This window comes from Amblyomma maculatum, chromosome 8 (assembly GCF_055883805.1).
Source record: "Amblyomma maculatum isolate TAMU_Amacu chromosome 8, ASM5588380v1, whole genome shotgun sequence".
NCBI classification, from domain to species: domain Eukaryota; kingdom Metazoa; phylum Arthropoda; class Arachnida; order Ixodida; family Ixodidae; genus Amblyomma; species Amblyomma maculatum.
In genome coordinates, this window is record NC_139351.1 from 9,817,169 (window position 1) to 9,833,446 (window position 16,278).

The 16,278-nt window shown below is 43.1% G+C and overlaps 1 protein-coding gene across 1 annotated transcript; it reads right to left on the reverse strand.

Moving 5' to 3' along the window:
- Positions 1 to 5,481: 5,481 nt before the first annotated feature.
- LOC146180516 (uncharacterized) lies at positions 5,482 to 8,458 on the reverse strand. Its single transcript, XM_084577766.1, has 2 exons — positions 8,439 to 8,458; positions 5,482 to 8,166 (listed from the first exon to the last, which is right to left on the reverse strand). The coding sequence occupies exons 1-2, from the start codon at positions 8,456 to 8,458 to the stop codon at positions 5,793 to 5,795; spliced, it is 2,394 nt and encodes a 797-aa protein (XP_084433892.1). The 3' UTR covers positions 5,482 to 5,792.
- Positions 8,459 to 16,278: the final 7,820 nt, after the last annotated feature.

Here is a 16,278-nt window from a genome sequence, read left to right on the forward strand (position 1 = left end):
CCTGCTTCATTTGAAGTTTTTGAACCTGGATAATCTGGCCCTGAACTCAGGCGCTAGACATCGTGTGTTTGAGTACCTCTGTGAAGCTTTAAAATAAACTACATTATCTGGACAGGGTTTTTAATTTGTGGTGGCGCGAACAAATCACATTTGAAAGCCACTCCATTGCAGAACTAGGCCCTCGTCACAACCGAATACCTCCTCTCGCGGCTCCCTGCCTCTCTCGTGCTCAGTATTTCCTGCCCTCGCCCCACGGCTGTCCCACCGCGAAGCTACGAATCGCATATATTATATCCACCTGCTCTGGCAGGCGGTGTATAAAGACGGGGAATACCGTCCTTTAAATAATGCCTAAGCCAAGATAGTTGTCGAACTAATGTCATGGCCCAACACAGGAAAAGCTGCCTTTGAACCGACTGCGATGCTAGAAAAATTGTTCGGGCAAATAAAACGCCTGTATCAGGACTCACGCGTTGAGGAACCCAAGCTTTCGAAACGCTGCATGCGCTATCGCACCTACTTCGGATTTGTCCAATTGCGATAAATCAGCTCCTATTTTTCTCGACGTCCTTTACATTTTCACTACACTAACGGTTTAATACCCAAGTGCGAATTCAGTCGGGGAGAAAATAACAGCTGCTCATGTAAAAAAAGCATCCCCATCAGTGTGAGATGGCCTTCTTGGCCCAGAACAGCGTTGTGAAATGTAGCTAAAGCGATATGATAAATTGGTTTAATAAGAGAACTTGGCAAGTCATACAACGCACTCGCCTGAGTGCACGGCAAACACAACTAACATCTGTTGTCTGTCGACGTCCCGCGCAGCTTTTTTCGTAGCCGCGTGGCCAGCGAACATAAATTTATGTCGGTTCTGAGTAGAACGTCGGCGTGCTATTATTACTAACCTAAACTCCAAAATACAAGTAAAAAAAAAAGGCTGGAGACAGTTATTCGCTCGTCTTTGTCTTTTTAGAGTTCAACATAATGTTCTAGAAACAAGTGAGCAATGATAGATACCACAGTGAGCTCTAGGCAGAGCTTCAATGCTAGTTACACTACTGCGTCATGTGACACTAATACACTGAGCCTGTAGCAGTGAAGGTAAACTGACTACCTCAGAAAACTGAAATAACAATTCATGAACCATCATTCGTGTTCCCCTCACGCCCACTACTTAGGGGAATGGTCGTCAAGATGAATTTAGGAGTCCTCACAAACAAAGCCCAGAACGCTTACAAAACGCAAGAACAAAAACAATGAATCCGGGTGCTATGGCCACAGGATGATGCACTGTTTTCATGCCAGACCTTGAGCACTGCAATTTGTTGAAATAACCCTCCTTTCCCATCCGTTCTGCCCCTCCATTTTGAAGTCATTTTGCTGCTATTGTATCTGTTTGACGCGGTGTAACGTAGAAACCGTATACCTCTGGTGACCCTTGCCGTTCAAACACCTCTAAATTGGGCTGTGCGAATAAGCACTGCCTAGCGCAAGTAATAATCATTCAACGCCCGCTGGTCAGGAACATACTCGGCAGATTTTGTTGGCGTGTCGCGAAACCAATGTATCCATAAGAACAGGAGTGAAAACTGGAATTAAGGACTGCTATGATTTCATCTTTCGTTTGACAAAAAAGAAGTACTAAAGCCTTTTCAGGCTTATGAGTAAATCTGTAGCCTTAACAACCATCGTTTCCCGTCTGTCAGCATCGTCATATACCACACGAAAAGCAAAAAAAAAAGCCTTCGCATTTATGCTATTTTTTTTTAACGACACAGATCATAAGATGGCACAAAGGGCGAAGGCCACGTCAAGCAAAAATGCCGGCGCACGTTATCGCAGAACATCTGCTTGATGATTTACAAAAAGAGCAGCCCAGTAACCACAAAAATGCTGCTAAAATATTTTATCCAAAGTTGAGTGACGTTTGAGGTTGTAGTTTATAGGGTTCATTATATCGAAACGACTCAGGCTGAGGGAGGTAGATTCGAATACTGTAGGCTTTATTGTCCTGTAGCTAGGATCCGGACTCAACTTTATCTCTCCACAAGCTCCAAGGCGAAACCTCATTTTCATCACCTGTACAGCAGCACTGCGCGCACTGCGGCTCCTGAACAAGGAACGAAGTGAAACTAAGGCGTTAGAGGGCGGCGCTCAGAGCGAAAGCAGCATGTGCTCCCCTTTGCTTGCTTATGGCAATGTTGCAATGGAGCCTACTGTCACGCAAGAAGATCGGTGACTTGAAAACAGACACAGTTGAAGGAGGAAACATTAAGACGAGAGCTCGCAAAGATATTTTTTTATCGGAACATATATTTCGTAGAAAACGGCGAAGTGCATCCGCATTGGCATTTTCATTAGCACACGTTGAGGGACTAGAATAGGTAGCAACCGAGGTGATACCTTCCTCACTAACTTCCGAACGAGGCGCACGTAACGTAGCTAGCAGAAGATACTGCAGCTATGTTATTAGAATCGTCTGTTTGACTAAGGGGTTATGAGGAGATAAGAAGCCACCGATACAGTTACATCTGTCAGCAAATAATATGACGGGAGGCAACGGCTTCAGTATGCGATCCCACCGAAAGCAAACCTGCTTGATCGGCAAATACATATTTCTAGCTTTGTCTGCCTGCCATACGGAGCATTGCGAAGCTGTTCGACAATATGCGTTGTTTGTCTGAAATTGGGCATAACGGGATTCAGTAAACGCTAATTTCGCTCTAGCGTAAGTATGCATGCCCATCAGTGATTGGCACATGTAAAAGTATTTCAAATGTGCGTCAAATGCGCACTCCAGTGATATTTCAATTTTTTAGAAGATGACTGTAGATACGCATGCTTTCCATCAAACGCTTTAGGTGTACAAAGTCTCGCTATATAAATACGTGTTTGGAAAGGTGGGTATAGCAAACCTGGTCGCAGGGTGTGCTCATTTGTACAGGCCCTTTATAAAAACAACTGCTGAAGAAAGTAATGTATATTGCGCAAAAAGACGAGACAAAGAGGAGAAGTGGACAACGACGGCGCAGAACTGACAACTGAATTTATTCGAAGAACGGAAGAGTATATATATAAGTACACACACTTGTTGTACCCACATGAGCATAGTCAAAAATGCATAAAAAATCTATATCAACACAGTAAAACTCCCCCCATCACACGCACGTGGTGAAAACTGCCGACGCACTAACGATTGTGCAGCATGGTCATCTCATTTTCTGTCAACGCGACGGACGTATTACTAACACAAACATTTTGCTTTCGGTTAATATGGAACGCCTCGGCGATTTCTCGAGTAGTCTGGTCTTTATGAAGAAACAATATATTAGTATCAACGAAGAAAGGTACACACTCACACGCGTTACAATGTTTTGCTAAGTTAGTATCATTCTTTTTTAAGGACTGCGCATGCTCCATCAGCCTAATGTTGATGCAACGGCCTGTCTGCCCAATATACGTACGGCCACAGGACAATGGTATTTGGTATACTACACCCATCCTACAACTAATGAAACTCTTGGCGTGATTGACCTGGCATCTGTTCTTACTTCTTGTGCCCCCCAGCTTTCTTTGAACCGCTGCACCTACCTTGCCAATCTTATTAGGGGCTGAAAACAACACCTGTACGCCATATTTTGCGCCTACTTTTTTAAACCGATGTGATAATGCATGTATATAAGGCACAACTGCAATTTTATTTCTTTCATTTTTTCTTTCTATCTGTCCGGAACACTTCAGAGAACGCAGAACCTTATCAGCACTAGCTACAAGCACTGAGTCTGGATAACCAGCCTCCCTACATCTGTTAGCTTGGATTTCAAGGCTATTATACATTTGATGTGCACAAGACTTATTGACAGCCATCCTAAAACAAGCTGTTACTATTCCAGATTTAACAAGTTTGGAGTGACATGACTTGTAGTTTAAAAGAGGCTTTACACTCCTAGGAGAGTACTGCCAACACACATGATTCATATTAAAAGTCAACTTTAAATCTAAAAATTGCAAAACATTTTTCTGAGGAACCTCAAAGGTGAACTTCAGTCCTGTACCATTCCGAGCAAAAATGTCAAGAATTTGAGGCACATTTACAGCATCCAAGGATCTAACTAAAACAAGAAAATCATCTACGTATCGGAATATACGAATGATCTTTCCTGTTAGGTCGCTCTCTATTTTTCGGTCGACATAACTAAGATAAATGTTACTGAGAACGGGGGCTACTTTAGCGCCTATGCACACGCCAGACTTCTGCATGAATAATTTATCGTCCCACATTACATAGGTGTTCTGAAGATAAAATGACAAAAGTTCCAGGAAGGATCCAACAGTTATACCGCACTCATTTCGAAATAAACACTCATCATTATCCTCTGTGATGCAATTCTTCACACATTGTAGAAGTTGATTATGAGGAAGAGAATAAAACAAGTCAACCACATCTATGCTAAAGCCAGAGCAAGAAGCCATATTCTCGTTGAAAAGATGCTTTACAACGGTCTCTGAGTTAGGCACAAGAAACGGGTCAATAACGGAAAGTGCTGACAAATGATTGTTAAGGTAAGACGATACGACTACTTGCCAAGTCTGGCGCTCAGAAACTATTGCCCGGAAAGGGATGCCAGGCTTATGCGTTTTTGCTGAAAAGAAAATTTCAAGAACTGGAAGTTCAGCTTTCTTTACTTTGCTTGCCAAATTCTCTAGTCCAAATTCATGCAATAACGCCACAGCCTCTTTCTTGCACTCAACCGGATCCTTTCTGCTCACTCTAAAATGCTTCCTTACTGACTCACATGCTTTTTCTGAAAACTGTTTCTCGGACAGTACAACAAAGTAGCCTTCTTTATCAGACTGCACAACGTGCAAACGATTGTCACACAGGTAATTGACCAATGAGCGAAACCTGTTACTACGCCGACCACTAGACTTGCTACTGGCTACCGCATCAACACACTCTGAAATACACCTAGACCTATCATCGAACTGAGCTTTGGACGATACACTGCGAGCAAAAGCCAACTTCTCAACCGTTAACATCCCAGGGTCAAGACAGAACTTTGGTCCGAGGCGTAAAGTCTTTTCATGCTTAGAATCCAAAGCGACATCATCCAAGACCAAAAGCTTTCCTTCTGATGCCGGTCTTCTCGTACCTTTTGGGAGGGTTGGACGGACTGCGCTCCAAAGGAATTCCGTCAGCTGATCGGTAGTCTTACACCACTCACGAAACACACGCTGATTACGGAGAGTGTTCTCAACCAGGCACTTAGTCCGAAGTACGTCCTTGAACAGCCTCGCCTGCCGCCACCATTCACTCCTGAGAATTCTGCAAATTCTTCTGTTGTGCCCCGTAGAAGGTCGTAACCAGCCACAAAGTGCTTGCACATCCGGAGGGCAGGTATCGTATCGGCAATGCCACGACGCAGTGCGGGCTCGGCAGATACACACGGCGATGATGGGTGACAGTATTGCTGGGTTAGACAAATCGATGTTTCGACACAAAATAGAAGCCCATGTACAAGAAATGAACTGTAGAAGAACGGCTGATTGGGCGAGTTGGTGAACCATGATGGACAGTAATGTATATTGCGCAAAAAGACGAGACAAAGAGGAGAAGTGGACAACGACGGCGCAGAACTGACAACTGAATTTATTCGAAGAACGGAAGAGTATATATATAAGTACACACACTTGTTGTACCCACATGAGCATAGTCAAAAATGCATAAAAAATCTATATCAACACAGTAAAACTCCCCCCATCACACGCACGTGGTGAAAACTGCCGACGCACTAACGATTGTGCAGCATGGTCATCTCATTTTCTGTCAACGCGACGGACGTATTACTAACACAAACATTTTGCTTTCGGTTAATATGGAACGCCTCGGCGATTTCTCGAGTAGTCTGGTCTTTATGAAGAAACAATATATTAGTATCAACGAAGAAAGGTACACACTCACACGCGTTACAATGTTTTGCTAAGTTAGTATCATTCTTTTTTAAGGACTGCGCATGCTCCATCAGCCTAATGTTGATGCAACGGCCTGTCTGCCCAATATACGTACGGCCACAGGACAATGGTATTTGGTATACTACACCCATCCTACAACTAATGAAACTCTTGGCGTGATTGACCTGGCATCTGTTCTTACTTCTTGTGCCCCCCAGCTTTCTTTGAACCGCTGCACCTACCTTGCCAATCTTATTAGGGGCTGAAAACAACACCTGTACGCCATATTTTGCGCCTACTTTTTTAAACCGATGTGATAATGCATGTATATAAGGCACAACTGCAATTTTATTTCTTTCATTTTTTCTTTCTATCTGTCCGGAACACTTCAGAGAACGCAGAACCTTATCAGCACTAGCTACAAGCACTGAGTCTGGATAACCAGCCTCCCTACATCTGTTAGCTTGGATTTCAAGGCTATTATACATTTGATGTGCACAAGACTTATTGACAGCCATCCTAAAACAAGCTGTTACTATTCCAGATTTAACAAGTTTGGAGTGACATGACTTGTAGTTTAAAAGAGGCTTTACACTCCTAGGAGAGTACTGCCAACACACATGATTCATATTAAAAGTCAACTTTAAATCTAAAAATTGCAAAACATTTTTCTGAGGAACCTCAAAGGTGAACTTCAGTCCTGTACCATTCCGAGCAAAAATGTCAAGAATTTGAGGCACATTTACAGCATCCAAGGATCTAACTAAAACAAGAAAATCATCTACGTATCGGAATATACGAATGATCTTTCCTGTTAGGTCGCTCTCTATTTTTCGGTCGACATAACTAAGATAAATGTTACTGAGAACGGGGGCTACTTTAGCGCCTATGCACACGCCAGACTTCTGCATGAATAATTTATCGTCCCACATTACATAGGTGTTCTGAAGATAAAATGACAAAAGTTCCAGGAAGGATCCAACAGTTATACCGCACTCATTTCGAAATAAACACTCATCATTATCCTCTGTGATGCAATTCTTCACACATTGTAGAAGTTGATTATGAGGAAGAGAATAAAACAAGTCAACCACATCTATGCTAAAGCCAGAGCAAGAAGCCATATTCTCGTTGAAAAGATGCTTTACAACGGTCTCTGAGTTAGGCACAAGAAACGGGTCAATAACGGAAAGTGCTGACAAATGATTGTTAAGGTAAGACGATACGACTACTTGCCAAGTCTGGCGCTCAGAAACTATTGCCCGGAAAGGGATGCCAGGCTTATGCGTTTTTGCTGAAAAGAAAATTTCAAGAACTGGAAGTTCAGCTTTCTTTACTTTGCTTGCCAAATTCTCTAGTCCAAATTCATGCAATAACGCCACAGCCTCTTTCTTGCACTCAACCGGATCCTTTCTGCTCACTCTAAAATGCTTCCTTACTGACTCACATGCTTTTTCTGAAAACTGTTTCTCGGACAGTACAACAAAGTAGCCTTCTTTATCAGACTGCACAACGTGCAAACGATTGTCACACAGGTAATTGACCAATGAGCGAAACCTGTTACTACGCCGACCACTAGACTTGCTACTGGCTACCGCATCAACACACTCTGAAATACACCTAGACCTATCATCGAACTGAGCTTTGGACGATACACTGCGAGCAAAAGCCAACTTCTCAACCGTTAACATCCCAGGGTCAAGACAGAACTTTGGTCCGAGGCGTAAAGTCTTTTCATGCTTAGAATCCAAAGCGACATCATCCAAGACCAAAAGCTTTCCTTCTGATGCCGGTCTTCTCGTACCTTTTGGGAGGGTTGGACGGACTGCGCTCCAAAGGAATTCCGTCAGCTGATCGGTAGTCTTACACCACTCACGAAACACACGCTGATTACGGAGAGTGTTCTCAACCAGGCACTTAGTCCGAAGTACGTCCTTGAACAGCCTCGCCTGCCGCCACCATTCACTCCTGAGAATTCTGCAAATTCTTCTGTTGTGCCCCGTAGAAGGTCGTAACCAGCCACAAAGTGCTTGCACATCCGGAGGGCAGGTATCGTATCGGCAATGCCACGACGCAGTGCGGGCTCGGCAGATACACACGGCGATGATGGGTGACAGTATTGCTGGGTTAGACAAATCGATGTTTCGACACAAAATAGAAGCCCATGTACAAGAAATGAACTGTAGAAGAACGGCTGTGATGGGGGGAGTTTTACTGTGTTGATATAGATTTTTTATGCATTTTTGACTATGCTCATGTGGGTACAACAAGTGTGTGTACTTATATATATACTCTTCCGTTCTTCGAATAAATTCAGTTGTCAGTTCTGCGCCGTCGTTGTCCACTTCTCCTCTTTGTCTCGTCTTTTTGCGCAATATACATTACTGTCCATCATGGTTCACCAACTCGCCCAATCAGCCGTTCTTCTACAGTTCATTTCTTGTACATGGGCTTCTATTTTGTGTCGAAACATCGATTTGTCTAACCCAGCAATACTGTCACCCATCATCGCCGTGTGTATCTGCCGAGCCCGCACTGCGTCGTGGCATTGCCGATACGATACCTGCCCTCCGGATGTGCAAGCACTTTGTGGCTGGTTACGACCTTCTACGGGGCACAACAGAAGAATTTGCAGAATTCTCAGGAGTGAATGGTGGCGGCAGGCGAGGCTGTTCAAGGACGTACTTCGGACTAAGTGCCTGGTTGAGAACACTCTCCGTAATCAGCGTGTGTTTCGTGAGTGGTGTAAGACTACCGATCAGCTGACGGAATTCCTTTGGAGCGCAGTCCGTCCAACCCTCCCAAAAGGTACGAGAAGACCGGCATCAGAAGGAAAGCTTTTGGTCTTGGATGATGTCGCTTTGGATTCTAAGCATGAAAAGACTTTACGCCTCGGACCAAAGTTCTGTCTTGACCCTGGGATGTTAACGGTTGAGAAGTTGGCTTTTGCTCGCAGTGTATCGTCCAAAGCTCAGTTCGATGATAGGTCTAGGTGTATTTCAGAGTGTGTTGATGCGGTAGCCAGTAGCAAGTCTAGTGGTCGGCGTAGTAACAGGTTTCGCTCATTGGTCAATTACCTGTGTGACAATCGTTTGCACGTTGTGCAGTCTGATAAAGAAGGCTACTTTGTTGTACTGTCCGAGAAACAGTTTTCAGAAAAAGCATGTGAGTCAGTAAGGAAGCATTTTAGAGTGAGCAGAAAGGATCCGGTTGAGTGCAAGAAAGAGGCTGTGGCGTTATTGCATGAATTTGGACTAGAGAATTTGGCAAGCAAAGTAAAGAAAGCTGAACTTCCAGTTCTTGAAATTTTCTTTTCAGCAAAAAACGCATAAGCCTGGCATCCCTTTCCGGGCAATAGTTTCTGAGCGCCAGACTTGGCAAGTAGTCGTATCGTCTTACCTTAACAATCATTTGTCAGCACTTTCCGTTATTGACCCGTTTCTTGTGCCTAACTCAGAGACCGTTGTAAAGCATCTTTTCAACGAGAATATGGCTTCTTGCTCTGGCTTTAGCATAGATGTGGTTGACTTGTTTTATTCTCTTCCTCATAATCAACTTCTACAATGTGTGAAGAATTGCATCACAGAGGATAATGATGAGTGTTTATTTCGAAATGAGTGCGGTATAACTGTTGGATCCTTCCTGGAACTTTTGTCATTTTATCTTCAGAACACCTATGTAATGTGGGACGATAAATTATTCATGCAGAAGTCTGGCGTGTGCATAGGCGCTAAAGTAGCCCCCGTTCTCAGTAACATTTATCTTAGTTATGTCGACCGAAAAATAGAGAGCGACCTAACAGGAAAGATCATTCGTATATTCCGATACGTAGATGATTTTCTTGTTTTAGTTAGATCCTTGGATGCTGTAAATGTGCCTCAAATTCTTGACATTTTTGCTCGGAATGGTACAGGACTGAAGTTCACCTTTGAGGTTCCTCAGAAAAATGTTTTGCAATTTTTAGATTTAAAGTTGACTTTTAATATGAATCATGTGTGTTGGCAGTACTCTCCTAGGAGTGTAAAGCCTCTTTTAAACTACAAGTCATGTCACTCCAAACTTGTTAAATCTGGAATAGTAACAGCTTGTTTTAGGATGGCTGTCAATAAGTCTTGTGCACATCAAATGTATAATAGCCTTGAAATCCAAGCTAACAGATGTAGGGAGGCTGGTTATCCAGACTCAGTGCTTGTAGCTAGTGCTGATAAGGTTCTGCGTTCTCTGAAGTGTTCCGGACAGATAGAAAGAAAAAATGAAAGAAATAAAATTGCAGTTGTGCCTTATATACATGCATTATCACATCGGTTTAAAAAAGTAGGCGCAAAATATGGCGTACAGGTGTTGTTTTCAGCCCCTAATAAGATTGGCAAGGTAGGTGCAGCGGTTCAAAGAAAGCTGGGGGGCACAAGAAGTAAGAACAGATGCCAGGTCAATCACGCCAAGAGTTTCATTAGTTGTAGGATGGGTGTAGTATACCAAATACCATTGTCCTGTGGCCGTACGTATATTGGGCAGACAGGCCGTTGCATCAACATTAGGCTGATGGAGCATGCGCAGTCCTTAAAAAAGAATGATACTAACTTAGCAAAACATTGTAACGCGTGTGAGTGTGTACCTTTCTTCGTTGATACTAATATATTGTTTCTTCATAAAGACCAGACTACTCGAGAAATCGCCGAGGCGTTCCATATTAACCGAAAGCAAAATGTTTGTGTTAGTAATACGTCCGTCGCGTTGACAGAAAATGAGATGACCATGCTGCACAATCGTTAGTGCGTCGGCAGTTTTCACCACGTGCGTGTGATGGGGGGAGTTTTACTGTGTTGATATAGATTTTTTATGCATTTTTGACTATGCTCATGTGGGTACAACAAGTGTGTGTACTTATATATATACTCTTCCGTTCTTCGAATAAATTCAGTTGTCAGTTCTGCGCCGTCGTTGTCCACTTCTCCTCTTTGTCTCGTCTTTTTGCGCAATATACATTACTGTCCATCATGGTTCACCAACTCGCCCAATCAGCCGTTCTTCTGCTGAAGAAATTTCGGCGCTGACGAGTGAGCACAGCAGCGTACGCACTAGCACGTGCGTGCATTAGTGATCCCTGTCTCGACGGAGACATTTTAGTCTGCGTTGTCTCGATTACATTCTGCGAAGCAAACGGAATATGTTACTGCCACAAGTTTAATTGAACGAGGAATGAGCGCGCAGAAAAAAACATAAGCCTCGTCGAAATCCACGTCCTCCGGTCGCATCAAATATCGCGTCCAAACCTACCAACTAGCCCTACTTGTCACGTTAGTGTAAGATGTGTCAAGGTACTAGAGGCGGGTTTCTCTACCCTTTGATGCCAAGCGAAAGGGTCGCACGCAGGTGTACTGCAAGAGCCCTCTTATCTGAGACACGCATGAGACTGCAAACCTGTAAACCTTATTGTATGTACGCATTTTAAAGTGATAAATAAGTGTAATTTGGAGCGAGGAATCCGATGCACAGCAGCAGGAGCAGTCGATTGTGAAATACCAATGTAATTACACCTATGTTTCGCCACTAATTAGAGCACAGACTCAAGACTACGCGTACATAAACGAGAAAATCCATTTCTTCACGGCAACACGACACCGCTTTAACATAGTGTATTATGTAATGTGCCTGTACTTCCGCGATCAGATTGCCACGTAGCATTAGCATCTTTTTTTGTTGTTGGCTTTTATTAGCGGCCAGTATGCGTCCTTATCGTTGTGATTGTAGGGCACCGAACGATTTTGTACACTTTGTTCGTTTATGCTTGTTGTCGCGAGACGCGGCTCTATCATTTTCGTTTTAGCGAGGAAGAGCTGAGATGCATCTATCAAATGATTTCATGCATTCGCGTCCTTTTCCACAGTGTTCCAGGTTTCTCTGGCTCCTATTGAGTCTTTATCTAAATCCTTCTTCGCAGACTTTAAGTTGAGCGCTGACGAGGGCAATGTGCATAATTACTTCGACACCCAACGAGCGTGTTTCCTGCTGTCGCCGCCATTAGTTTTGCTTAATTGTTTTGCTGGCTCAAGTTAGCCTTACAAGGAATTCATTTCAGTGAAGATAAAGTCTCGCTGTTTACATTTGTCGGCATCGCCGAAGCCAAATGACAATATTCTGCTTGAAGGTCCTTAAAAGTTGTGTCTTGAGAGAAGCTACATTACATTATTGTACGCCGTTCCGCACAATCGAATAGATTAAATATCAGAAAAAAATTCTTGGACGCCTTTCTACTGTTCAGGAACAGAGCAGATGGCTATGGAATGAAAAATGATGTGGGTACCGTTAAGAGATATTAAGCGCGCAGAGTGGGTCGGAGAAATAACTCAAGTTACTGACATCAGAGTGTAAATCAAGAATAAGAATAGGGTATGGGCAGGACGTGTAGTGCGAAGAGAGGATAACCGGTGGTCGCTTAGGGTAACAAATTCGATTCCAACAGAAGGAGAGCGTAGCTGGGGCGGCAAAAATTAGGTGGGCGAAGAGGTTAAGAAGTTTGCAATAATCAAGTGAATGTAGCTAGCACAGGACCTGATTAATTGGAGGAATATGGGGGAGGCCTTCGCTCTGCAGTGGGTATAGTGCTGACGATGATGCTATTGAATGCTGTTTTGAGCCTTTGAGCACACGATTGCTGGCCATTACGATACGACTGATTCGGGGCGGTAATCAAGCGAACTGAACGCTTGTTTGTTCTCCCCAATAAATATAAACACAGGCGTATATTGACGTGTATTTGTGCAGAATAAGGTGCGTTGCAGAGGTCCTGTTATTTGTTTGCGTCACATGAACAGGTAGAACTACTTATAAGGAGGAAAATTAAGGAGGTTAAAGTAGCAAACCACTGGAATGGAAAGAGAAAGCTGCGGAGCTGGTGGAATAAGGAAATCAGTGAAGCCATCGAACAACGACGAGCTGCTTCAAGGGAATACCGAGAGGCAAAGAAAGTACAGGTATCTCAGGAGGAAATCGACCAACAATAGGAATTATATCGACAAAAGAAACGTGAAGTACAGGTCCTCAGTCCTCATCCAAAGTAAAATAAAGCAGTCCACCGATCACTGGATCGCTGACATACATGGTGACTCAAGAGGCGGACCAAGAAAATTCTGGAACCATATAAGCTGGCTAGATAAAAAAAATCAAAGAAAGCAGGACCGGATTCAAGATAACACGGGGAAATGTTTAAAGGGAGACAACGCAGTGATCTACGTTAAATCGGGTATAGACGAGTCATTTAAGAGCGACCATAGGGTGATCTCCGCAAATCAGGAAGCAACACAAGATAGCAGAATACAAAGCAACTTAGATCTGATCAATCTAAACTGGAAAAAGGCAGAAAAAATATTCCTAAAAACACATCTACAGGAATAGATGAAATTCCAATCAAGCTGATTAATGAACTCGGTCCAAAAAGTAAGGAAACGTTGTTAAAAGCTCTGGAAACAGTCATAACGAATAAGAAAATTACGGACATCTGGCGGCAGAGTAAAATGAATTTGATTTATAAAGGGAAAGGAGACAGGATGCGCATAAAATCCGACAGGCCGATTACCATAACATCTGTTATGTACAGGTTAGCCATGCAGGCGGTGAAATTAAAGGTGCAAGCATGGGTTGAAAGTAACAAGACACTTGGAGAACATCAGAACGGCTTTAGAAATGGTAGGCGCTTAGATGATAGCCTGTTCGTGCTTACCCAATGCACCGAAATATCTAGAGTGGAAAATTGACCTTTGTATTTGGCCTTCCTGGACATAAACGGGGCGTACGACAACGTAAGCAGGGAACTCGTGTGGAACATATTAAAAGAAGCAAGTATCGGTTATGAGATAATAGAGTTCCTACAGGAAATATACCTGGATAACAAAGTAGAAATTACGTGGGAAGGGATAAGAAGTACAGAAGATGTCAAAGTATGCAAAGGATTAAGACAAGGCTGTCCTCTATCACCGGTGCTGTTCATGCTTTATATGATAAACCTGGAACGGAGGATGCAAGACAGTAACCTAGGTTTTAACCTGTCATATAGATTAGATGGAAAGGAGGTAGAGCAGTGCCTCCCCAGATTGAGGTATGCAGGCGATATTGTGCTGCTAGTTGATAGTCAGGAAGAATTGCAAACTCTAGTTAAGTATTGCGGAGATGAAGGGGGCGCTCCAGGCTTCAGTTTTGGTGCAAATAAGTCGGGATTGATAATTTTCAACGGCTCAACTGATCACGGTCTTAAAATACAAGGCCATGAAATACTCAGAGTAACAGAATATAAATATTCGGGCTATGGGTAAATGAAGATATAGGGAGAAAATTGAGCATGATAGTTACTGCTACCACCCCGTTTCAAAGGGGACGCCCCTATAATCCATCCATTCATCCATTGACGGGTGCTCTTTCCACTCTAGCCGTTTTCTTTACAAGGATTTCTTTGGTTGCGACTGTGTATCGACGGCGCCGAGCCCAGTCTGACGGTCCCAAAGATATTGCTGGTCATGCAAGGTGTATAGAAAAGGATGCAAAATGCAAGCGCGTCAGTCTTGCTGCCGAGACGTCAAAAGAACGAAGGCGGCATGCCTGTCCAAGTAAAACTTCAGCCGAACCAATTTGTGCCTTCACACGCACACACTCATTACAAGACAGTCTTAAGCTAGTAACTAAAGTGATTACAAACCCACGTACAGATAGCAACCTCACTTCAAAGAACCTCTCAAACCGTGCCTGAATGGACCAGAGGCCGCATTTCTGACTCATGGCAAGCATCCTGTAAGATTCAAATATATCTCACCCTCCGGTCTCAATCAAGCATTCGGATTTGGGAGCTCTTGTCAACTCAGCCATGTGGTGCGGTCTCGTGATCTCATTTTATCCGCCGACCGATCAGTGGCCGCCCATGTCACCTCCACACTGAAAACTTCCAGACACTTACAATGCTGACTGTGACAAAGTCGACGCCAGATTTCAGGATAAAGTTGCGCTTAACACTGTAAATTTAATAATTCATTACAGCGCGAAATATTCGCCTGCCTTTTGACATGCTATATCCTTTGCTTCATTCGACACCCATTCTCATACTCATACTTATACACTCATACTCAGACCCATACATATGGAACAAGGTGACGATTCTCCTAAATCAGACCCAGTGAAACCTGAAAGGAATGATGCAAGTATACACGTCAAAAGTAAACGGAGATTTTAAGCTACTGTCCCTGAATAATAAACAGTTCAGAAACCGAAGGCCATACCAAAACACCCTATAGATGACGTCACAGTATCCAGGCTCTGTTTTAGACTGCTAACGCGAATTTGCGCACGAATCGTTGTTCATTGGAAAAAACCTTCTACTTTTGACAGTAGACGTTTTTCAAGTTTTATGCAATGTTTCTGAGCCTTAGTGCATCTGATCTACCTTCCCGAAGAAGGAAACTAGTTTTGGGGTCATGTATCAGACCGTCTAGGTTGCGAGTTAACTGATGGCTCACCGATGCAAACAAACAGGTGGAAAATTAAAAGAATTCCTTACATTTACGTCCCAGCAAAAAAGAACACCACGCAAAATAGAACGTTTGGCATTGCACTAGTGCTCTTTTATTATCTCTCTATTTCTATCACACGAGTGCGACATCATCATTCATTGCTGATGATTGACGCATCAGGTCTCACTGCTTGGACAGTGCTCGCAATAATAGACCGGACAACAGTCCGGAAAGTTAGGTCCTGTTCCATTGACACTTCGGCAGAAAGGGTCATTCAGTTGAATTTTCTGACACCTGCAAGAAAACAAGATGGCACTGAATTTAGCTATAAAATGTTTCGTAAAACTAGATTTTGCAAAAGCAAACTAAGTGTCAGCATACCACTTTAGTAGCCTTTTAGTTCTGGTATATACAGGAACCATAATTAAAGTAGGCGGGCGCGTATAAAGTTTTCTTGGGGATATAATTTTGCAAACGGCCGATGTAGTCGCCAAAGAATGGCTCTTCTACCACGCAGTAATCTACCGAAATGAGAGATCTTGGATTTTTTAGATAGAAATGTTAGCGTTTTAAAAATACGCAATAGACACAAATGCGTTTCTTGTAGTTTGCACCCAAAACGATGCATCAACTGTGGAACAGTTGTATAATTTGTATAATTGTATAATTTCATTCTGCTTAATATATGAGATGGCGAAACAATAAAGATGCATCGTCTCAACGTCCAAGTAGTTTACGTTCACAGCGAGAGCATATCTGAAATATTACGCAGTTATGAATAAAATAAATGTATTGCGATATGCCTGCAGTAGATTCTGTTAACGGATTGATA